This window comes from Schistocerca nitens, chromosome 6 (assembly GCF_023898315.1).
Source record: "Schistocerca nitens isolate TAMUIC-IGC-003100 chromosome 6, iqSchNite1.1, whole genome shotgun sequence".
NCBI lineage: Eukaryota > Metazoa > Arthropoda > Insecta > Orthoptera > Acrididae > Schistocerca > Schistocerca nitens.
The window spans coordinates 183,744,177-183,767,318 of record NC_064619.1 but is presented as its reverse complement, the minus strand read 5'-3'; the positions used below and the strand labels follow the sequence as shown (position 1 = coordinate 183,767,318).

The 23,142-nt window shown below is 39.9% G+C and overlaps 1 protein-coding gene across 4 annotated transcripts in view; it reads left to right on the top strand.

Annotated features, from left to right (window-relative positions):
• The window catches only part of LOC126262288 (TBC1 domain family member 31), a 296,133-nt gene that overhangs the window by 197,353 nt on the left and 75,638 nt on the right, over window positions 1-23,142 (top strand). For all 4 annotated transcript variants that reach the window (XM_049958811.1, XM_049958808.1, XM_049958809.1 and 1 more), the window contains exons 14-15: window positions 8,423-8,602; window positions 10,383-10,521. In XM_049958811.1, the coding sequence (XP_049814768.1) occupies window positions 8,423-8,602; window positions 10,383-10,521 (319 nt within the window). The remainder of the gene's footprint in view (window positions 1-8,422; window positions 8,603-10,382; window positions 10,522-23,142) is intronic.

Genomic DNA, 23,142 nt, shown 5'->3' with positions numbered 1-23,142 from the left:
TGTCCTGCCCACTATACTTCCCACTCCTCCCACAGTGGTAATCGGCTGTCCACCGAACCTACACAATATACTCATCCATCTTTACACAACCCCTGCTCCCAACCCCTTACCTCATCGCTCATAACCCTGTAATAGACCTATATACAAGACCTGCCCCATACATCCTCCCACCACCACTTCTTACTCCAGTCCGATCACAAACATCACCCATCCCATCAAAGGCAGGGCTACATGTGCAACCAATCATGTGATCTACAAGCCACACTGCAACCACTGTGCTGCATTCTATGTGGGCATGCCAACCAAAAACCTGTCTGTCCACAAGAATGATCACCAACAAACTGTGGCCAAGAAACAAGTGGACCACCCGGTTAATGAGCATGCTGCCAAACATGACATCCTTCATTTCAATGACTGCTTCACAACCAGTGTCACATGGATCCTTCCCAGCAACACTAGCTTTTCTGAATTGCGCAGATGGGAACTTTCTCTACAATATATCCTATGTTCCCATAACCCTCCTGGCCTCAACCTTCATCAGTCATTGTCCTCACCCACCCAACCTCCCAGTTCCCGTTCCAGCACATATGGCCCTCATTCAGCTATTGCACCCAGTCTTTTTACTTCTCTCCTTTTGCTCTACCCCCTCTCCCCACCTCTCCCTGCCCTCTGTCTAACCTCCTGACTAAACATAAATGCCCTACCCTCTCCACCTTGTCCCTACGTGCTCCCTAGCAGCATGACACTGTCTGCCACCCCTATCCTAATATCCTTCCCCCTCCCCACCACTGGCACCTCCTTACTCCCATCCAGTCGCCACTCCCATCATGCACTGATGATGCTGCTCGCAGTGTGGCTACAGTTTCCTTAGATGGCAGTAGTGTGTGTGTGAGTTGCGTTTGCGCGCATGTGTGCATATGTACTTGTGTGTGGTCTATTTTTGATGAAGGCCTTATAGGCCGAAAGCTTTATTTTTGTTGTGCCTATCTGCAACTCAGCATCTCCACTATATGGTGAGTGGCAACTTTCCTTTTCATAATATTGTTTCATTCCCATTCATCTGATATTTCTGAAACGGCTGAGTTAAGGTTAACATATGTGCTTCTGGTTGTTGCTTGCGTATGAAATGCAACTTATTCTACATTCCATGTGCTCTCTCATAAAGTAATACATTTTACCTTTGATTGTTGTCTGTCAGTAAATAAACTTTGCATTTTCTCTTATCCATGCTTTCATGGCTTCATCATTGTCTTTACTATGTTGAATTGGTGTTCCAATCACATCATCAAAAATTTCATAAACCTTAAGAAGTACTGTATTGTAGAATTTCCAGGACATCATAATTCTTCACATATAATTTCATGATATGCTTCACAGAAATTTCTTCTACCATTTTAGATTACCTTTTTTCCCCAAGCAGATCACTATTGAAATAACAAAACGTAACAGTTGACACTGTTTTTCTGAGTAACTTCTCATTGTACAACTTATCTAATTCTGGAGTGAGATTTTCACTCTGCAGCGGAGTGTGTGCTGATATGAAATTTCCTGGCAGATTAAAACTGTGTGCCGGACCGAGACTCGAACTCGGGACCTTTTCCTTTCATGGGCAAGTGCTCTACCAACTGAGGAGGAGAGCTTCTGTGAAGTTTGGAAGGTAGGAGACTTGGTACTGGTGGAATTATAGCTGTGAGGACGAAGCATGAGACATGCTTGGGTAGCTCAGTTGGTAGAGCACTTGCCCATGAAAGGCAAAAGTCAGAGTTCGAGTCTCGTTTGTCTAATTCTCTCAGGCAAACTGCATGATGCCTAGGCCCAAAACCTGATGAAGTATTTAAAAATTTGCCAAGACAAACAATGTTTTTGTATCAAGTAAAATACTAATTTATTTAATGTAAGTAGTGTTCTTTACAGTGACTGGCTTAAGACTAAGAACACACATAACGCTGATCAATACACAGTAAATGCTTGCACATCTTTATGCTTTAGCACACTATAACTAAATGCAAGCACACAGAGCTTTCTGAGCAGAGAAAGGTTTTAAATATTCCAGTAACTCTTCAACTTTTTCTGTTCTGTGTGGCCACACAACAAACTTGTTGTCCATGTACCAATAAAAACACATTGGTTTCAACTACAACCTTTGCATCAAAGTGTTACATGTATAGGTTCACCCCAATGGTGAATAATGGACTACCCATTGCCACAGCATCAGTTTGTTCATAATATTTTACATTGAACAGGAAGTAGGTGGATTTCAGGAAATACATAAAATGTTCCGTGAAACATTCCTCCAACTTTTTTGCAATTAGTTCCAAGGATTCAGAAAGTGGGACTCTTGTAACTCTGCAGAATGCCTGCAGTGTTGGTTAGACCGTCGGCAAGAGCACACTGCTAATTCCTGCTACTAATAAGGCAAGTACACTGTTCGTATGTTGCATATTTTTACGAACTTCAAACAGGAGCGACTTATTTTCAGTTATGTGTGTAGTTACTAGTTTATTTTTGTAATTTCTTGTTAGAGTGCTTACTAGGCACAACCTTTTATTTCAGCAACAGTGTAGTGTACAGTACCGCCATTGCTATCGACCGTTGTATCAACTCTCGTATAGTGCAGGCTTTTGTTTGTTTGGTTAGAACAGCTCAGTGTCAGTTAGAGCCGGCCGGTGTGGCTGTGCGGCTCTAGACGCTTCAGTCTGGAACCGCGTGACCGCTACGGTCCCAGGTTCGAATCCTGCCTCGGGCATGGATGTATGTGATGTCCTTAGGTTAGTTATGTTTAAGTAGTTCTAAGTTCTAGGGGACTGATGACCACAGATGTTAAGTCCCATAGTGCTCAGAGCCATTTGAACAATTTGTCAGTTAGACCATCAGCGAGAGCGCACCGCTAGTTCCAGCTACTAATAAGGCGAGTACACCATTCGCTTGTTACATATTTTTACGAGCTTCAAACAGGAGTGATTGCAGTAATGGATAGGAAATACAGCTTGATGTTGCTGTCAAGGGGTGTCACTGTGGGGGAACGGACGTGAGGATGCGAGGGACGTTAAGCACATCCCACGTGTCCTCTCATTGGTCCCTTGCTGTGACCTCCCCAGGTACTGCCTCCACTGTGGTCGAGTGGGAGATCATTCCAAAGTCTGGCAGGCAGCGAAAAACTTTCTGAGGGGCCGATCGTAGGGCCTCGCCGGTTCGTTTGACGAACAGGTTTCAGGGGTTATCTGTGGCTGACAATGTCTCTGAGCCGGATGCAGTCGTCCACCCTGTTCCAGAGGAAGCTTCTTGGCCCACCAGGTCTGGGCATTCACAGAGGGTGGGTTTGCTGGTAGTTGGGAGCTCCAATCATTAGGCATGTAATGGGGCCCCTTAGGAACATGGCTGCCAAAGAGGGGAAGGAAGTCAGTGTGCACTCCATGTGCATTCCGGGGGGAGTCATTTCGGATGCCATGAAGAGTACAGTACAGGGTGCACCCAACTGCAGGTGGTGGCACATGTCGGTACTAGTGACATGTGTCGCTTTGGATCGGAGCAGGTTCTGTCAGGTTTCGGGCAGCTAGTGGAAATGGTAAAGACTGGCAGTCTTGCTTCCGAGATTAAGGCGGAGCTCACCATCTGCAGCATCGTCGATAGAACCAACTGTGGTCCTTTGGTGCAGAGCCGAGTGGAGAGTCTGAATCAGAGGCTCAGGTGGTTCTGTGACCATGTAGGCTGCAGATTCCTTGACTTGCGCCATCGGGTGGTGGGTTTCCGGGTTCCACTTAATAGGTCAGGAGTTCGCTACACACAGGAGGCATGTAGCGGGGGCTGTGTGGAAGGGACTGGGCGGTTTTTTAGGTTAGAGGATCTCAGGGAACCGCAGAAGGGGCGTCCATCTAAAAGTGGGTGGGTAAAACACAGTAAGGTAGTTGTGGAAACGATTGGTATTGTAGTTGTAAATTGTCGTAGCTGTGTTGGGAAAGAATCAGAGCTCCAAGCCCTAATAGAAAGCACTGAAGCTCAAATAGCTGTAGGGACAGAGAGCTGGCTAAAGCTGCAAATAAGTTCAGCCAAAATTTTTTCAAACAATCTAACAGTGTTCAGAAAGGATAGATTAAATACAGTTGATGGTGGAGTATTTATTGCTGTGAGAGGTAGTTTGCCTTGTAGCGAAATTTTAAGTCGATAGTTCGTGTGAAATAGTATGGGTAGTGGTTATACCTGACAATTGGATTAAACTATTAATTGGATCATTTTACCAAACCCCCCCCCCCCTCCTCCCCCCGACTTAGAAGATATAGTTGCTGAACAGTTCAAAGAAAACTTGACTCTCATTTCAAATAAGTACCCCACTCATACAATTATAGTCAGTAGTGATTTCAATCTACCCTCGATATGCTGGAAAAATTATATGTTTAAAGCCGGCAGCAGGCATATAACATGATCCAAAATTGTACTGAATGCTTTCTCAGAAAATTATTTTGAACAATTAGTTCATGAGCCCAGTCGAAGCGTAAATGGTTGCGAAAGCATACTTGACCTTTTAGCAACAAATAATCCTGAACAAATAGTGAGTATTGTGACGAATACAGGGATTAGCGACCACAAGGCAGTTGCTGCTAGGCTGAATAACGTAACACCTACAACCATCAAAAAGAAATGCAAAGTATCTCTCTTTAAAATAGCTGATAAAAATGCTCTTAACACCTTTTTAAGAGACAGTCTTCACTCCTTCCAATCTGATCATTTAAGTGTAGAAAAGATGTGGAATGTTTTCAAACATCGACAACAATTGAGAGATATATACCACATAAATTAATAAGTTTTTAAAGAGAGATGGGGCCCCTCCACGCCCGCACCAACGTGGTGACCAAACCAAAAGTTCTACTGTCACCTCCGTAAACATGTTAGTTATCTAGTAAGCGATGGTACTGATCCCCCCATGGTACACAAAAAGGGTCAGATCGTTGTTGCAGAAGCAACGAAAAAAGCATGCCAAATTTAAAAGAACGCAAAATCCCCAAGATTGGCAAAGTTTTACAGAAGTTCGAAATATAGCACGTACTTCAATGCGAGATGCTTTTAATAATTTCCACAACGAAATTCTGTATCGAAATCTGGCAGAAACCCGAAAGAAATTCTGGTCATACATAAAGCACACCAGTGGCAAGACACAATCAATACCTTCACTGCGCGATGACAACGATGAAGTCACTAAAGCGGAGTTATTAAACTTGGTTTTCCGAAACTCCTTCATCAAAGAAGACGAAATAAATATTCCTGAATTCCAATCCAGAACAACTGCCAAGATGAGAAACATAGAAGTAGATATCTTTGGTGTAACAAAGGAGCTTAAATCATTTAATAAAGGCAAGGCCTCTGGTCCAGATTGTATACCAGTCAGGTTCCTCTCAGAATGTGCTGATAAAATAGCTCCATATTTAGCAATTATATACAACCACTCGCTCACAGAAAAGTCCGTACCTAAAGACTGGAAAATTGCTAAAGTCACACCAATACCCAAAAAGGGAAGTACGAGTAATCCACAGAATTACGGGCCTATATCACTAACGTCAATTTGCAGTAGGGTTTCGGAACATATACTGTATTCGAACATCATGAAGTACCTCGAAGAAAATGATTTATTGACACACAGTCCGCACGGATTCAGAAAATATCGTTCTTGTGAAACACAACTAGCTCTTTATACTCATGAAGTAATAAGTTCTATATCGAAAGGGGATGTCAAATTGATTCTATATTTTTAGATTTACAGAAGGCTTTAGACACCGTTCCTCACAAGCGTCTTCTAACCAAACTGCGTGCCTATGGAGCATCGCCTTAGTTGTGCGATTGGATTCGTGATTTCCTGTCGGAAAGGTCACAGTTCATAGTAGAAGACGGAAAGTCATCAAGTAAAACAGAAGTAATATCCGGCATTCCCCAAGGAAGTGTTATAGGCCCTCTATTGTTCCTGATCTATATTAACGACGTAGAAGACAATCTGAGTAGCCGTCTTAGATTGTTTGCAAATGATGCTGTCATTTGTAAAGTCATCAGATGATCAAAACGACTTAAGTGATTTAGATAAGATATCTGTAGGGTGCGAAAAGTGGCAATTGACCCTGAATAAAGAAAAGTGTAAAGTTATTCACATGAGTACTAAAAGAAATCAGCTAAATTACAATTACGCGATAAGTCACACAAGTCTGAAGGCTGTAAATTAAACTAAATACTTATGGATTACATTTACAAATAACCTAAATTGGAACGATCACATAGATAATACTGGGTGATTCAAAAAGAATACCACAACTTTAGGAATTTAAAACTCTGCAACGACAAAAGGCAGAGCTAAGCACTATCTGTCGGCGAATTGAGGGAGCTATAAAGTTTCATTTAATTGTACATTTGTTCGCTTGAGGCGCTGTTGACTAGGCGTCAGCGTCAGTTGATGCTAAGATGGCGACCGCTCAACAGAAAGCTTTTTGTGTTATTGAGTACGGCAGAAGTGAATCGACGACAGTTGTTCAGCGTGCATTTCAAACGAAGTATGGTGTTAAACCTCCTGATAGGTGGTGTATTAAATGTTGGTATAAACAGTTTACAGAGAATGGGTGTTTGTGCAAAGGGAAAAGTTCTGGACGGCCGAGAACGAGTGATGAAAATGTAGCACGCATCCAGCAAGCATTTGTTCGCAGCCCAGGAAAATCGACTCGCAGAGCTAGCAGAGAGCTGCAAATTCCACAATCAACTGTATGGAGAGTCCTACGAAAAAGGTTAGTTATGAAACCTGAACGTCAACTACCCGAGGCGATGGATCGGCCGCCAGGCAGCCCGTGACAGAGCACTTCATCACTGGCCTCCAAGAAGCCCTGATCTTACCCCCTGCGATTTTTTCTTATGGGGGTATGTTAAGGATATGGTGTTTCGGCCACCTCTCCCAGCCACCATTGATGATTTGAAACGAGAAATAACAGCAGCTATCCAAACTGTTACGCCTGATATGCTACAGAGAGTGTGGAACGAGTTGGAGTATCGGGTTGATATTGCTCGTGTGTCTGGAGGGGGCCATGTTGAACATCTCTGAACTTGTTTTTGAGTGAAAAAAAAACCTTTTTAAATACTCTTTGTAATGATGTATAACAGAAGGTTATATTATGTTTCTTTCATTAAATACACAATTTTAAAGTTGTGGTATTCTTTTTGAATCACCCTGTATTGTGAGTAGCGCAAACCAAAAACTGTGATTCATTGGCGAACACTTAGAAGGTGCAACAGGTCTCTTTAGTAGACTGCTTACACCACACTTGTCCACCCTATTCTGGAGTATTGCTGTGCGGTGTGGGATCCGCATCAGGTGGGACTGACGGATGACATCGAAAAATTACAAAGAAGGGCAGCTCATTTTGTATTATCGCAAAATATGGGAGATAGTGTCACAGACATGATACGTGAATTGGATTGGCAATCATTAAAACAAAGGCTTTTTTCGTTGGGACGAGATATTCTCATGAAATTTCAGTCACCAGTTTTCTCCTCTGATTGCGAAAACAGTGTTGCCACCCACCTATATAGGTAGAAATGATCATCACGATAAAATAAGAGAAATCAGGGCTCGCACAGAAAAATTTAAGTGCTCGTTTTTCCCACGCGCTGTTGGAGAGTGGAATGGTAGAGAGACAGCTTGAAGGTGGCTCATTGAACCCTCTGCCAGGCACTTTTTTGTGAATAGCAGAGTAATCACGTAGATGTAGATGAAGCACGCCTTTAAAGGTAAAGCCTTGCTACTGGAAGACCTTTCCAAACTACTCTCTACTGTACTGCCATATGTTATGTGAAAAACACACTTAATTCAGCTGTCTTTCTGCTCTCCCCAGGGCAATTAACTATTATTATTATTATTATTAATGTGGCTCAATGACATGGTGCAAGTTTTTCTAATAGGATGCTACTTCAGTGACTCGCATGTCCCATTAACTATTATGAGCCTGAGGAAATCTTTCTAAAATATTTTATTTTGGTTGTATTATATATAAATTGATTTGAAACTCGGAGACAGAAGACCAAGACGATGACTAAGACTCAGTTACAGTGATATGGTGAAGTCTGATATTGAGCACAGAGGATAGCATCAAAGAGGAAGGGAAGTTTAAGGACCATAATTTGTGGAGAATTTCATTCGCCGATCCATCAAATATGATGAACGACGTAGGATGTGGTGGTGGTGGTGGTGGTGGTGGTGGTGGTGGTGGTGGTGGTATGATATGATGTATTATATACAGCCAAAATAAAATATTTCCAACACACATTATTTATGGAAGATTTAACAGTTATTTTGCAATTTTGCAGTCCTATCTCAATAACTCTCTGGGAGTTGTGGAGTACTAATGGATGTTAATACAGGAACTGAGTGTTACCATGTTCTGTGATGCCTCTGTTACAGTTTTTCTATCGCAACCAGAATCCAATTGATATGAAACGCTTCATATCTAAAGTATACTACTTATTGGAAACGACAAGCAGTGATGTACATCCAAGAAAGTACCTAGCTGCATTTTCTCCAGTTGCAAAAGATGTGTATCCTGTATATAAACAATACCCTACATTGATTGTTGACTACAAGGTTAGTTACCATGACCCATTACCATTTCTGTAGATACTGAAGTTCTGAATCTTTAGCTTGTGATTTGCTTGTTAATCAGGTCTGATTTTTGAGCTTATTATAATTATTATTACTAAAACAAATAATTATTACTATGGAAGTGCATACTGCTTACCCCTCCCATGTCTTTGTTTTGTTTTAGCTAAACGCATGGGACATACCATTTTGGAAATTGTTAGGGGAGTCATTATTCTGATATCCACCGTGCCAAGAGTGTGCCAAAAACACCAAATTTCAGGCATTGCCTCTCAACATGGACAAACCAGTGGCCAATGACCTTCACTTAATAACCGAGATCAGCGGCATTCCCATACAGCTGTCAGTGCTACAAGCAACCAATACTGTATGAAATAACAGCAGAAATCAATGTGGGATGCGTGATAAACATATCCATTGGGCAAAATTTGGCATTAATGGACTATGGCAGCAGACAACCAACACAAGTGCCTTTGCTAACAGCACGGCCTGCAGTGCCCCTTCTGGGCGCGTGACCATATTGGTTGGATTCTAGACTACTGGAAAACTGTGGCCTGGTCAGAAGAGTTCCAGTTTCAATTATTAAGAGCTGATGGGAGGATTCGAGTGTCATGCAAACACCATGAAGCCATGGACCCAAGTTGTCTACAAGGCACTGTTCAAGCTAGTGGTGACTTCGTAAAGGGGTGGGCTGTGTTTATTTGGAATGGACTGAGTCCTCTTATCCGACAGAACCGATCATTAACCGGAGATGATTATGTTCGGTTACTTAGAGATCCTTTGCAGCCATTCGTGGCCTTCAAGTTCCCAAACAGTGATGGAATTTTTATGGATGACATTGCGCCTTGTCACTGGGCCACATTTGTTTGCAATTGGTTTGAAGAACATTCTGGACAATTGAAACGAATGAGTTGACCACCTGCGTCGCCCAACATGAAACTATTTGAACATGTATGGGATGTGATCGAGAGGTTGGTTCATGCACAGAATCCTGCAGAGGTTACACTTTCACAATTGTGGATGGCTGTAGAGGCAGCATGACTCAGTATTTCTGCAGGTGACTTCCAGTGACTTGTCGAGTCCATGCCACCTTGGGTTGCTGCACTACACCAGGCAGGAGAAGGTCCGACATGGTTTTAAGAGCTATCCCATGACTTTTGTCACATTACAGTAAATATATAATTTCCTTGTTCAAACCATACATATTAGGTTCTGAACTGTAACTGTGTAAACACTGTGAAACTTACCTGTTTCTGTTATCTGTATTTAAAAATCTGTATTTAACCTCGAAATGATGGAGACACGTTATGATACCTGAAGAAAATTCATCATCATCAGCCATTCTACATTCACTACTGGAGAAAAATCTCCTCCAGAATTTTTCAGGCATTGTGATCTCCAATTATACGCACCTATGTTGCTCCATGTCTTCTAATGCCACTTACCCATCTTCCATTAGGTAGTTTGCTTCATCTTTTCAAAGAAGACAGATAGTCCTTGTACATTTATTGTAATGTTCTCTTGAATTTCTGTCTCCCAAATCAAAAAGTCACATTTGCACCATTAGTATTGCTGTTGACAATCCCCCCTCCCTCCTCCTTATGGGTTCTCCTCTTGTCCCAATAATCAGAAAAAGGTTTCGAGATATTTGTGTTATCTTTTGTTATTCCAAAAAGTAAACTTATTGTAATGTTAAGTTGTCATAGTTATATTTTTAACGTTATCAGATATTTTATTTTACCTTTTGTTAAAACTTTACAAACAGGCTCAGCAAATGGATCAGATAAGAAAAGAAAAAGAAGAACTGAAACAAAAAGAAGAGGCATTACTGAAATCAATATCTGCTCAGGAAAAGAAGAGAAATGAAGAAAAGCGCACAGAGGCCGAGAAGGCTCGCTTGCAAAGTAAGGCAGTATGCATGTCACAATTTTCTTTCATTATCATTAAAAAATAGTAAATATGAAATAATCAAAAGTCATAAAAAAAGTTGTAGTTTTGTTAGATAACTTTAGGGAATCACTTTAGATTAAGTTATGAAGAATAGTCATGATCTTTATTTGAGGAACACAGGGTAACACTGCTGTCTGAGAGCTTCTGACTGCTGGCTGGGTTTCTGATTCAGGTTTTCTGTAGCTAAAAGTGGTAAAAAACAGTCGCAATTGCACAGTCATTTATTATAAATATGCCCAGTTACAGCCTCTAATAGTAGGCTATCTTCAGATAATGCACCATCTGGCTGATGATGGTGATGATGATGATGATGCTTGGAATAACTGTGCTGACCCATCACAAAGCAGTGTGAGCAGTTTTGCTTGATGATGGCAGCATCCTCCTGGGTAAAATATTCCTAATTTAAAATCTCCGACATTCAGATCTGTAGACAGCATCTACTCAGGAGGATGATGTCATCAGGCAAACAAAACTGGTGTTTCACAGGCCAGAGGTGTGGGATGTTAGATCCTTTAATTGGATAAGTAGGTTAGACAATTTACAAAGGGAAATGTATAGGTATGTGGGAAGTAAAGAACAGTGGCAGGAGGAACAGGACTTTTGGTCGAGTGAGTGCAGAATTATAAATACAAAATCAACAGGAGTAATGCAGGCATAGATCTAATAATGGATAAAAAATAGAAATGTGGGTAAATTGGGGAATGCCAAAACAGATAGGAAACCAACACCCGTAATGGTAGTACAAATTATATACCTACTAACTTCACAGATGGTAAAGTAAAGAGATTCAAATAACTTATGATGAGATAAAATAAATTATTCAAATAGTTTAGGGAGAAGAAAATTTAACTGTGATGGTGAAGATTAGATTAGATTAGATTAGATTAGATTTACTTTCATTCCAATTGATCCGTAGTGAGGAGGTCCTCCAGGATGTGGAACATGTCAGAAAAACAACAATACATGACAAATATTTACAATTAAAACAAATAAGCTAATGTACCATTCCACAGGTCCCAAGTGGAATGATCGTCATTTTTTAATGAACACTAAGAGTAATTTTACAAATACTGAACTGAAATTTGATGGTAGGAAAATGAAAAGAAGGAAAAGTTGTAGGAGAACGTGGGCTGAGACAAATAATGAAGCAATGTGCTAAAATTTTGTGCAGAGCACAATTTAATCATTGCTAACACATGATTTAAGACACATAAAAGATGGTTGTGTGTATTGAAGAGATCTGGAGACACTGAAATGTTTCAGATAGATTATATAAAGCTAACAAAGAGATTCTGAAACCAGATTCTAAGTGCAAAACATTTCCAGGGGCATAGTCACACACTGACCATAATTTATTGGTTAGGAATTGCAGTCTGAAATGGAAGAAATTGCAGTAAGGTGGGAAATTAAGGATATGGAACGTGGAAAATTGAAAGAATTGGAGGTTGTGAATGTTTCAAAGGAAGAAATAGACAAAAAATTCTGAAATGGGGAAAGGGATGCAGTAGAAGGGATAGTTTTGAGAGATGAAATAGAGAAACAGCAGATTATGAAATAGGCAAAAAGACAGGACCCAGTAGATATCCTTGGATAACACAGGAGATATTAAATTTATTTGACAAAAGGGGAAATATATAAAAACACTACAAAGGAAGCAGGCAAAAGGGAATACAGGCATCTAAAAACTGAAACTGAAAGAATGTTAAAATAGCTTAGTAGGTATGCCTAGAGAGAAAATGCGAGGCTGTAGAAGCATGCCTGGCAAAGAGACATTTACATCTACATCGATACTCCACAAAGCACATTTAAGTGCTTGGCTGAGGATTCGTCAAATCACCTTATTCCAAACTTGTATAGCACGCGGATAGAACAAACATCTATATCTTTCTGTATGAGCTCTGATTTCCCGTATTTTATCATGGTGATTGTTTCTGCCCATGTAGGATGGCGTCAACAAAATATTTTCACATTCACAGCAGAAAGTTGGTGATTGAAATTTCGTGAGAAGGTCCCTCCACAATGAAAAACACCTTTGTTTTAATTATGTTCATCCTACATCGTGTATCATTTCCATGACACACTCTCCCCTATTTCGAGATAATACAAATTGTGCTGCCTGTCTTTGAACTTTTTTGATGTACTCTGTCTATCCTATCTGGTTAAGATCCCACTCCACGCAGCAGTATTCTAAAAGAGGACAGACAGGTGTAGTGTAGGCTGTCTCCATAGTAGACCTGTTACATTTTCTGAGTGTCCTGCCAATAAAACGCAGCCTTTGGTTAGCCTTCCCCACAACGTTTTCCATGTGTTCCTTCCAATTTAAGTTGTTTGTAATTAGGTATTTAGCTGAATTTACAGTCTTTAGATTTGACTGATTTACCATGTAACCAAAGTTTATTGGAGCCTTTTTAGTACTAATGTTGATGACCTCAAACTTTTCGTTATTTAGCGTCAGTTGCCAATTTTTTCACCATATGGACATCTTTTCTAAATCGTTTTGTAATATGTTTTGGTCTTCTGATGACTTTACTAGTCGATAAACGATAGCGTCATCTGTAACCAACCTAAGCTGTCTGCTCAGATTGTCTCTCAAATCATTTATAGAGATAAGGAACAGCAAAGAGCCTATAGCATTACCTTGGGGAATTTCAGAAATCACTTCTGTTTTAGTCAATGATTTTCCATCAAGTACTATGAACTGTGACCTCTCTGACAGGAAATCCAGTCGCATAACTGAGATGATATTCCGTAAGCACGCAATTTCACTACAAGCCGCTTGTGTGGTACAGTCTCAAAAGCCTTCCGGAAATCCAGAAATATGGGATCAATTTGAAATCACTTGTCAGTAGCACTCAGCACTTCATGCGAGTAAAGAGCTAGTTGTTTCACATTAGAGAAACTTCCAGAGAAAGGAGTAGTGGCTGTATTATTATCAAGAGCTCAGATTGCAAGACAGTACTAAGACAAGAAGGGAAAGGTGGAAGGAGTATCCCATCAGTCTAAGAAGTTTTGAGTCTAGATTAATAAAAAATAAAGAAAAGTTAAGATGGTTTTTTAATGCTTCAGATGTTGTACGTAGTCTCCCCCCCACTTGAGTGTAACAGTCAGTCATGTGAAACTGTCTTAAAAGTTCTTCTTTAGGATATTGTTCAATTTGGTTGTCACACTGCCTTCACTGTCAGTTATGTCGTCTTATCATTTTCTCTTCATGTAAGTTTCTCAACTTAGTCATTTTGTGATAGGTTCGTAATATCAAGTCTTGGCAGCCATCAATGCGTCGTCATTTTCATTTGAGAGTCAAGGTGTGCAGGAAAAACTTTGCACCTACATTTCTGTTCTTCAAAACATTCCAGAAAATGTGCAGTTGTTAGTTCAATCTGTGACCATAGTTACTGCACTTACGTCGCTTACATGTGGGGAATAAAATCAGTCCTTGAATGTTTTCAATGGATGGTGTATATAGAACAACTATACACAGAGAATGAAATGGAAGACAGTTTTATTGAAATGGAAGAGGAAGTAGATGAGGATGAGGTGGGAGATAAGAAACTGCGAAAAGAGGTCACTAGAGCATTGGCCTCGGAAGTAGATGGCAGGCCCTTAAAATTATTGAAGTCCTCCTTGGGAGATGCAGCTGTGACAAAATTATTGCACTTCTTGTTCAAGATGTATGAGACAGTCAAAATACCCCCACACTTCAACAAGAATGTAATAATTCCATTTACAAAGAATGCCAGTGATGACATGTGAATATTACTGAACTGTCAATTTAATAAGTCATGATTGCAAAATGCTGACACGAATTATTTACTGAAGAATGGAAAAAACTGGTAGAAGCCAACCGTGGAGAAGATCAGTTTGGGTCAAAGAGAAATGTATGGACACACAAGGAAATGGTGACTGTATGACTTATTTTAGAAGATAGGTTGATGGAAGACAAACCAACATTTATATAATCAAACCTACATTTATAGCATATGGAGATGTAGAGCGGGGTCAGAGTCGAAATGAAAGTGATGGATACTTGCTTTTAAATTCTATCTCTTCTCCTTTCTGAATTTTCAAAAATCAGCAACTGTGTAATATTGCAGACTTTTGTTATCTTCTTTCTCCAATTACTTCAGCTTCGCTTATCAACATTTTTAGTAATAAAACTCTCCTTTAATCATAATGAATTAGTTATCTTCTGTTATTATTTGCCTCAAATATCTTCTACCATTTTCAAACAATTATGAACTTTCATTACATAACTGAGTACAAGTGTCCGGTTAGCAATAGCTAAGCTTGTACTCCACCAAAAGCGTGACAAAAAACAAACATGCTTATGTTTTATTGTTGTGTTTCACTGTATTCCATTGAAGCAAATCATGTTGTAATAGCCGGCCGAAGTGGCCGAGCGGTTCTAGGCGCTACAGTCTGGAACCGCGCGACCGCTACGGTCGCAGGTTCGAATCCTGCCTCGGGCATGGATGTGTGTGATGTCCTTAGGTTAGTTAGGTTTAAGTAGTTCTAAGTTCTAGGGGACTTATGACCTCAGCAGTTAGTCCCATAGTGCTCAGAGCCATTTGAACCATGTTGTAATACTCCGAGGTCTTTCTTGGCACTCTGTATACTGCTGACAGTTTCATGTGGTACTTGCTATGACGTAGGGATTTCCGCAGTCAAGCGCTATCCTCCAGGGGCTTCCAAGGGAATGCTTCAACAAATAATAAAATACAAATCAAATATTTGAACTTATATATATAATAGAGGGAAACATTCCACGCGGGAAAAATATATCTAAAAACAAAGATGATGTGACTTACCATACGAAAGCGCTGGCAGGTCGATAGACACACAAACAAACACAATCATACACGCAAAATTCTAGCTTTTGCAACCAACGGTTGCTTCATCAGGAAAGAGGGAAGGAGAGGGAAAGACGAAAGGATGTGGGTTTTAAGGGAGAGGGTAAGGAGTCATTCCAATCCCGGGAGCGGAAAGACTTACCTAGGGGAAAAAAGGACAGGTATACACTCGCATACACACCCATATCCAACCACACATACACAGACACAAGCAGACATTTTCCTGCTTGTGTCTGTGTATGTGTGGTTGGATATGGGTGTGTGTGCGAGTGTATACCTGTCCTTTTTTCCCCTAGGTAAGTCTTTCCGCTCCCGGGATTGGAATGACTCCTTACCCTCTCCCTTAAAACCCACATCCTTTCGTCTTTCCCTCTCCTTCCATCTTTCCTGAAGAAGCAACTGTTGGTTGCGAAAGCTAGAATTTTGTGTGTATGATTGTGTTTGTTTGTGTGTGTATCGACCTGCCAGCGCTTTCGTATGGTAAGTCACATCATCTTTGAACTTATATATATCTACACATAAAATGTTTTTGGACTCCTTTTAGTTTCGTGTGATTATTATTAATATTATAATAAAATTAGTTGTAGAGTCACTTGCTCATTTATAGACGAGGAGGGTATGGAAAATTTTGCACCTGTAATGATTACGAAAAAATTTCATAATTTGATTCAGCCAAATTCTGTACCTTCACAAGAGAAAGATTTGGCAATGCAAACTGTCATAAACTCTCTGAAATTCTGAAGTAGCAGAAATAAAATACAGGGGCCTAAATTTATTTTCAGCTTGTACAGTAACCAGACTGGAGCTTGGATAGTTGATGATGGACAGGAAAGGGAAGCAATAGTTGAGAAGGAAGTGAGACAGGATTGTAGTTTTTCCCCGATGATATTTAATCTTTATGTTGAGCAAGTAGTAAAAGAAATGAAGGAGAAATTTGAAGGGAAGGAATAAAAACCTTGAGGTTTGCCAATAACATTGTAATTCTGTCAGAGATGGCAAAGGACTTGGAAGCTCAGTTGAACGGAATAGATAATGTTGTAAAAATAAGTTATAAGATGAACACCAACAGAAGTATAACAAGGGTTGTAGAGTGTTGTCAGTGAAATCGAGCAATGCTGATTAAAATTAAAATAGGAAACAAGACACTAAATGTCAAGGGGGTATAAAAAACAGACTGGCAAAATAAGAAAGACATTTCTGAAAAAGACAAATTTTTTAATATTGAATGTAAATTTAAGTGTTATCTGAAGGTGCCTTGTAGGGAAGTGAAGTGTGAGAATAAGCAGTTCAGACAAGAAGAGAATAGAGGCTATTGAAATCCGGTGCTACAGAAGAATGCTGAAGGTTGGATTGAATAATTAATGAAAAGGTACATATGTATTCATGATCATGAGTCAGGTTTTCCTATAAGCACAGCTTTAGCCCAGCATGTGTTTAGCCTCCTGGCAATGTGCCCTGCCAGGCTTATTCTCTATGCTTTTGTTTTCTGCACCATGATCAGTTGTTTCATCAGGTCATACAGCTCCTCATTCTTTTTACTTCTTGAGGTGTTCTCTTTGTGGATTGACCCAAAGATCCTTCTCGTGATTTTCCATTCAAAGATCAATACATTCTCCACATCTTCTTTTGTAGTGCTTACGGTTTCTGTCCCATATAACAACACCAGTACTATCGCTGCTTATAGGCTTTAAGTTTGTCTTAATTGACATATTTTTTGATGATATTATCTGTTCCATCTGTAATAAGTTTTAGACTCATTGGCAATAAATCAATTAATTTCTTGTTTTAGGATATTATGCCTGTTGAACCAGGTGCCCGGTATTTAAAATTTTCCACTGTGGCTATGTTCCATATTCTTACCTGTAATGGTGCATTATTGGGGGCTTCTGCTGCTACTTCTATCATTTCATCCTTCTCCACATTAATCCTCTTTCCAATTGTACTGACCTTCTTTAAGTACCATGCAGTTTCTGCCATCCCTTCCTCTGACTCTACTATGGCTCCAATTTCATCTCCATATCCCAGTAGTTCTTCCATTTAGCTTCACTCCTTTACCTTCTTTTTTATTTTCCAAATTACTTTCTCCAAGACCAAATTAAAAACTAATAGTGAAATGGCATCACCTTGTCTTGCACTGGTTCTGATGCTGAATTTCTTGGACAGCACCTCCTGGTATTTCACCTTTTCTTTTGTCTCTGCTGTACACACTTTTATCAAGTTAATTAACTTCATTGGCATGACAAGCTTCCTCAGGATGTTGTACATACTTAATCTGTGTCTACTATCATAAGCTTTAGAGAAATGTAGAGATGTTACCAGAAACTGATGGTTGAATTCCCAGCACTCTTCCCAGATTTGTCTCATGTGAAAATTTGAATGACTGTTGATCTTCCCACCTGGAAACCTGCCTGGTAATCTCCAACAATGTCTTTAGCAAAATGCTTCAGCTTTTCAGTAGTTATTAATGATAGCATTTGAATGGTATACTTAGCAGAAATATACTTGTATAATTGCTACACATCTTCTTTTTGTGCAGTGGGATAGTGCTAGTTTACTTCCACTCTTTCAGGCCCTCCTCCTTTTTCCAAACTTCACTTACAAGATTGTATATCTCTCTCTGGTGTGTTTCACTTCCTACCTTCAACATCTCTGTCACTATCTTATCTTCTACTGGCACCTTATTATTCTTCAGTTTCTTAATTGCTCTATCTACACTATGTGATCAAAAGTACCCAGACACCTGGTTGAAAATGATTTACAAGTTCGTGGCACCCTCCATTGGTAATGCTGGAATTCAATATGGTGTTGGCCCACCCTTAACCTTGATGACAGCTTCCACTCTTGCAGGCATACGCTCAATTAGGTGCTGGATGTTTTCTTGGGGAATGGCAGCCCATTCTTCATGGAGTGCTGCACTGAGGAGAGGTATCGATGTCTGTCGGTGGGGCCTGGCACAAAGTCGGTGCTCCAAAACATCCCAAAGGTGTTCTGTAAGATTCAGGTCAGGACTCTGTGCACACCAGTCCATTTCAGATATGTTATTGTCATGTAACCACTCTGCCACAGGCCATGCATTATGAGCAGGTGCTCGATTGTGTTGAAAGATGCAATCGCCATCCCCGAATTGCTCTTGAACAGTGGGAAGCAAGAAGGTGCTTAAAACATCAATGTAGGACTGCACTGTGATAGTGCCACGTGAAACAACAAGGGGTGCAAGCCCCCTCCATGAAAAACATGACCACACGATAACACCACTGCCTCTGAATTTTACTGTTGGCACTACCAACACTGGCAGATGACATTCACTGGGCATTCAACATTCCCACACCCTACCATCAGATCGCCACATTACATACTGTGATTCGTCACTCCAACAACATTTTTCCACTGTTCATTTGTCCAATGTTTACGCTCCTTATACCAAGCGATGTGTCATTTGGCATTTACTGGCATGATGTGTGGTTTACGAGCAGCCGCTCACCATGATATCCATGTTTTCTCACCTTCTACTGTGACAGTTTGCCTTCTTTATTTCTTCATTTGTTGTCCTCGGTGTCGAAGTACTGCGTTGTGATACTGGCTGGAAAATGGGGTGTGGAAGTATGACACTGACTACTTTAACCCTAGCACAATTGTGTGGTGGTGGGGGGGGGGGGGGGGCAAAAAATTGCCTGCAGTATTTGTGTAATATATCTGTTTGTTGGAGTGAAGAAGCAAGAATTTAGATAGTTGTAGAAAAATATCTAGAGTATGTGCTGTCATGGTTTTATAATTTTTGTAAATTATGTAGATCTGCCTATTATATTTAATTCAAGTGCGGGCAGTTTTTGCCCCCCTCTTAGACATCAATGAGACAACTTTTCTCATTACAATATTTCTCAATATGGCAGAAAGAAATGTAGTTTCTGACTGTTGGTACCACTGTATTGTGTTGCTATTGTTGTTTTTGAAATAAATCTCCTTTGTTGTTCGAGCAGTTGTACACTACTCGCAGTTCTAATAAAATGTCTCGTCAGTGTCAGAGATTTCTCACAGTGTCAGCTATAATGAATGAAGCAAGTGAAGGTGATGAAAATGATCCAGAAGAAGATGATACAGTTGTGACGTATGATAGTGACACAACTATTGAAAATGAGTAAAGTTCACACAGAGTTCATCCCCTAATGAACAGCATGCAGCTGCTTCTAGCATCGTTGTTACAGCAAAAAGCGGTAGGGAATATATTACTGCGCCTCCAAGGCAAGTACGCGGATCAGTACAAAATATAGCGAATTTTCATGAAGGTTTGACTCATGAAGACTTGACCTCTTTCAAAACGTTTATAACTCCGGAAATAACGAAGATTATCATGGACTATACAAACCAAGAAACTCATAATAATAACTTAACACTTACCACCACAGAAGAAATGTACGCCTTTGGTATTTTGATACTCGTGGGCACAAACAATGACACTAGACTGCCACTTATGGACTTATGGAGGAAAGTACTAGGAAAGAATATCTACGTAGCTATGATGAGCTGTATTCGATGTGGAGAACTTCTGTCTCTGATTAGATTTGATGATAAAGAAACAAGAAGTGAAAGACAAAAGCAGGATAAGTTTTGCCCCTTTGTGAAGTTTTCGACAAAATTGATGAAATGTTTGTGAAATACTATATACCAAGTGCAGATCTAACGGTTGATGAAATGCTCTCCCTATTTCGAGGAAGATGTCCCTTTAAGGTCTTTATGAAAGACAAGCCTGGTAAGTATGGCCTATTGATTAGGATGTTATCAGATGCACACACCTGGTATGTTCTAAAAATTGAGGTCTATGCAGGGATGGATGAACGACCTGCGGAGGAATGGAGTGCAAAGGCAGTTGTTAGATGCCTAGTGAATCCACTGGCAGGAAGTGGAAGAAATGTAACAATAGATTGTTGTTATACATCCATAGACCTAGCCGAGGAGCTTTACAGTGAAAAGTTAACTTTGGTTGGAACGTTGAAGAGTAACAGAAAACATATACCAGAACAGCTAAAGAAGACTCAGGTTCGAGAGCTTTATTCCTCTAAGTTCTTATTCACAGACCTGAAAACAGGCAATGCACCTGTTACCTTGATTTCATACATCTCTAAACTGAAGCCTACTAAGAATCTCTTACTTCCTTCCACACAACATAATGATAACAAGGTGGATGAGTTGACAGAGGAAAAAAAGTCAGACATCAATCTCTACTACAATGAAACCAAAGGGGGCATAGGCAGCATTGATCTAATGGCACGACATCATTCAGTAAAACGCGGGACGAGAAGGTGGCCATTCTCTCTCTTTTTCACCTTGACAGATATTGCCTGTCTCAAAGCTGGAACAATTTTCATGATAAACAACCCAAACTGGAATAAGAAGAAGCATAATGTAAGAAGGCTGTATCTGCTAGAATTAGGTCAACAGCTCATTAGGCCAGGTGTGGAAGAGAGAGCAAAGAATATCATGGGGTTACAAAGCCTGTCATCTCTGCAATGGAAAGTGTTCTAGGGAAAACACTGCCCAGAATTACTGCAACTGTTCAATCAGTTGAATTTTATTCAAGAGGAGGATGTCACGTCTGTTTGAAGAGTAAAAACTCTAAAAAGGATAATGACAAGATGACAAAAGTGTCTTATAGTCTGTTGCAGATTTCCAAGTATGTGTGTTCCAGTCATTCTGTAAAAACAATCATATTTAAAGGATGTGAAATTGAAAGTGAAAGTGAGTAAGAAGGAAAACATTGTAATTTCTGACTTTGATTTTTTGCTTTCTTATTTGTGGTTTGCTGTTGTACGTTCTTTTATGATTTCTTAATATAAGTCTGATGTATATGGTTACTTTATTTATTGTATTTGTATATGTTATGATGTTCCTGATAACTATGGAAAGTATGTTGGAACCTAGTAAAGAAATTCCTAGTTCATTAAATAATCAAAACAAAAGAAACAAACAAAGAAAATGTTAAAAAGTGAAAAGAATGTAAGTGCAATTCTCCCCCCCCCCCCCCCACAAGACATCCAGATGACAGATCTGAGCTTAGTGGTGCTAGGGTTAAATTAATGTAGCCGACAGGTGCACAGTTGCATTTCACAGTAGTTTACTTGCACTCTTCACAACCCTCCAACAATACACAGTCATATATGGCCAGTGCACTGTTGTTTTATCTTTCCATAAGCCTCATTAATAGTTTGCAGGCAAACCTCCACCAGCTGCTACAATAGTTTACTATTGAACATCTACGAGCAGTAAAAACCTAACTACACAGTTCTTGAAGAATGGACAGGTACACATGGAGCAGATACTGTCATTGTTTTAACACATGGCCTAATTGTGTTTCACTTTATTTCATGGATGCATTGTTGCTAATCTAACCAGTACAGGGTCCTCGTCTGAAACTCGGCCGTGGACTGACTGACTGACTTGGGAGCAAAAATCGGGCCCTTATATATCCTCACAATAATAGGTGCTGAAACTACACATTGTTCGAAGTTTAATTTACAGAAGTTACAATTAAAACTTTACATATTAAATTAACTGAATACAATGAAAAATTCTGTCTTTTTAACAGTTTCTTCTACTACAAGAGTTAGGCTCATTTGTTTAAATCATGAAATTAACAAATATAAGTATGCAAACAATACTTTGGACATAACTGTTAATTTCTTTGGAATTAATTAAGAGCTGGCTTTGCTAACATGTTTTCGAATAGAGCCAAATAGATCCTTTAAGAATACTATTAGTTGTTCCTCCAAATGTTTTTAATTACTACAGAATTTATATTTGTTTATATGTAGACAATAGAATTTAAGTTATGAAACAATTACTGATTTCACCCTATAACAAAAGATACCAACTAGGGACAGTCGAAATGAATTACAAAACCAGTTACATACATAAAACTATGCACAAAATTAGATCTGCTGTTATATTCCTTAAAACTGAGGGCCAACCTTTCTCTTGTATGAAAATGCAGATTATACTCACATATGTTAATGGTAATTAGTTAAAATTGAAAAACGAATTTAAGGAGGCAGATGGCAAAACAAGAGGGGAAGTAAAAATATCCCAGCTTGCTTCGTCACACCGTCTAACTGTCATAGTACTTGCAATGGATCCTGAAACAGTTTGGAATTCCTGTGAGATGGTCTTGATAGATGTCTCCCTACTACACATGATGACACTCTTCAACTGTCAATGGTCTCTGGCAGTCAACAGACGAGGTCAGCCTGTACGCTGTTGTGCTGTACATGTCCCTTCCCGTTTCCACTTCACTATCACATCGGAAACAGTGGGTCTAGAGATGTTTAGGGGTATGAAAATCTGATGTGCAGATGTATGACACAAGTGACACCCAGTCACCTGACCACATTCGAAGTCCGTGAATTCTGCGGAGCGCCCCATTCTACTCTCTCACAATGCCTAATGACTACTGAGCTCACTGATATGGAGTACTTGGCATTTGGTGGCAGTACAATAAACCTAATATGAAAAATGTATGTTTTTGGGGGTGTCCGGATACTTTTGATCACATAGTGTACATCTTGTTGAATCAATTAAAATTCTCTTCCTCTACGCCTTCTGCAATTCTTCCTTTCAAGAAGACATTTTCAGGACCTTCAGCATTCAGCAACTCCTCAGAATATTCCCTCCACCTGCCTGTAATCTTATCTCTCTCTCTCTCTCTCTCTCTCTCTCTCTCTCTCTCTCTCTCTCTCA